The sequence below is a fragment of the Gadus macrocephalus genome, chromosome 16, assembly GCF_031168955.1.
Source record: "Gadus macrocephalus chromosome 16, ASM3116895v1".
In the NCBI taxonomy this organism is placed as follows: domain Eukaryota; kingdom Metazoa; phylum Chordata; class Actinopteri; order Gadiformes; family Gadidae; genus Gadus; species Gadus macrocephalus.
Window position 1 is genome coordinate 11,467,332 of NC_082397.1, and position 2,500 is coordinate 11,469,831.

General features: G+C 49.4%; 1 protein-coding gene across 1 annotated transcript in view; it reads right to left on the minus strand.

Moving 5' to 3' along the window:
• Positions 1 to 2,500, minus strand: part of pitpnm3 (PITPNM family member 3) — an 87,793-nt gene that overhangs the window by 6,273 nt on the left and 79,020 nt on the right. Inside the window, 2 exon segments of the mRNA XM_060074550.1 lie at positions 19 to 167; positions 843 to 959. Of these exon segments, the coding sequence (XP_059930533.1) occupies positions 19 to 167; positions 843 to 959 (266 nt within the window).

The window sequence follows — 2,500 nt, forward strand, 5'->3', positions numbered from 1 at the left end:
TTGTTAGAGGATGCTTACTTGACCACCATCTTGACGGGGTAGACCCCCAGGGACAGCTTCTTGCTCTTGGGGATGGTGTAGGCGACCCGGCCACTGCTGTTGGTGAGCTCTGTGTCGAAGTGGACCCAGCGGCCCGACTGGGGCTGGACCATCAGAAGGATGTCCACCTGGGAGAGACACCGGCACGTCAGACCAGAGGTCAGAACCACGGACCAGAGGTCAGAACCACGGGGCAGCGTGTGGCTCAGGAGGTAGAACGGGTTGGCTGGTAACCGGAAGGTTGCTGGTTCGATCCCCGGCTCCGACGTGCTGAGTGTCGAGCTGTCCCTGAGCAAGGCACCTCAACCTAACTGCTCCCGACGATCTGGCTGTCGCCTTGCGTGGTTGACTCTGCTGTCAGTGTATGAATGTCTGCATGAATGGGTGAATGTGAGGCACTATTGTACAGCGCTTCGAGGGACAATGGTTAGAAAAGCGCACAAGTACAGACTCGTATTGGTGGTTCTCTCGGCCCTGGTTGAGAATGAATTGGCGGAAAGAAAGGTTGGGCGTTCACTAGATGAAGCCTCTACTCCTCTAATAAACTTCAAATCACTTGCGCGAGTGTTTGGAAGTTTGCGCGACCAAACTCGTTAGCTCATGCGAGTAAACGAGTTTGATCGCACGCAGTGAACATCCGCTTGGCTTTTGGTGTGAGCGAGGAGGTGTTAGGGCCGAGCGACCAGCGGTGTGTGTGTGTGTGTGTGTGTGTGTGTGTGTGTGTGTGTGTGTGTGTGTGTGTGTGTGTGTGTGTGTGTGTGTACGTGTGTGTACGTGTGTGTGTATGTGTGAGGCGCCGGCACCTTCTCTCCGGTCAGGGTGACCATGTCCAGGGGCCCGTACATGAAGCGGCCCACCAGGGTCTGGGGGCCCTCCTCTGTGGTGATGACATCATTCACCCGGTGGTTGGCCGTCACATTCTGCAGGGGAGAGGGTGAGGGGAGAGGGGAGAGGGTGAGGGTGAGGCAGAGGGGAGAGGATGAGGGTGAGGGGAGAGGGTGAGAGGATGAGGGTGAGGGAAGAGGTTGAGGGTGAGAGGATGATGGTGAGGGGAGACGGTGAGGGTGAGGGGAGAGGGTGAGGGTGAAGGGAGAGAGAGAGGGGGAGGGGAGAGGATGAGGAGAGTGAAATCCAAAGTGACACACGGTGGACCCAGATACAGCCTTTTTAGATTTGTGTCGGGCGCAAGAGTCATTTATCCAACGGCAAAATAGCAACAGCGCCAGAGACCCGCCCACAAAGCTACTTCCGTTTTGCGCTTCTCACTTGCGTTTCAGACCGTTATAATAGGGCCCAATGTGCATAGATGTAATTCAAATTGGCAGACAAACACAACATGATTGGATCTTTGTTCTGAGTGTGAAAGAAATCTAAATATCAAATGTCAAGAAGTTATTACTGTCACACGTTTGAATTGTTTTGTTTGTGTCTTTAACCTCATTATCCTTGATTGTTTTCCGCCTGTGTGGATTGCCAATAGTTCCCCCAGTGTATTTAAGTCCTCAGTTTTATGTTTGACCGTAAACCCAGTCTAGAAAGCGTCCTAGGTATTGATTTTCCTTTTTGTTTAACTGTAGATAAATCTGCCCGTTTTTTCAATGTTTTTTGATCAAAGCATCTCTGAGTCTGTTTGATTGCAGAATCTGATCCTTACAACTGTTGAGCTTTAGCACATCAAAGACCGTTGAAACCCCCTCGGCAGCTGAGAGAGACATACACCAACGAAGGGAGACCTCATGCAGCCAGGGCTGATGTAACTTCACTAGGTTTAACCTCCCGGACAGAGAGCTCAATACCACATATTGATGCCATGCTGCTGTTCATCGTCTGAGCTCAGATTATTTTGTCACATGTTTTGTTCATGTGAGTTTCAGAAATCATGCAAAGACCTGTAGAGCAACCGAGAGAGGCTGTTCAAAATCAATACCTTTTCATGTGTCCTTTTCAGAGGTGAGCGCCCCCAAAAGTGTAAAGAATCCATGATTATTGCTGATATTAGCGTTTAATCGGATGCTGCAAGCTGTGTGCCTGTGAGTGTGCCTTGGTTAAATTCCCAAAAGTAAATGGGAACCAGAAGCAAATGTTTTTAAGTAATGGGATATTATCCGTCACATTTGAAAGCCATTTTCCTTGACATTTCTCTGCTAATCCTCTGCTTGCTTTCATAAGCTCCATCTTTCCTGAGCTTCATTGTTATTCCGTAAAAACAAGAAAATATTTTATCGGAAGTGCCTTCGTTTAGACGGTGACAGCGTTTTTGGGGCTTAAAAACGCAAAAATCTGAAACCACCCTCCAGAGTTGAAAACTTAAATACGCTCCGCTGTGGCGTTTTCCGTCTACACTGCCAAGACGCAAAACTCTGCTCAGATCTCCTCACGTCGCGTACGCGTTTACGTCACATACATGCGCCAGTACAGGGAAATTAACAAACATGTTGGATTATTTCCATGCGTCGGACCG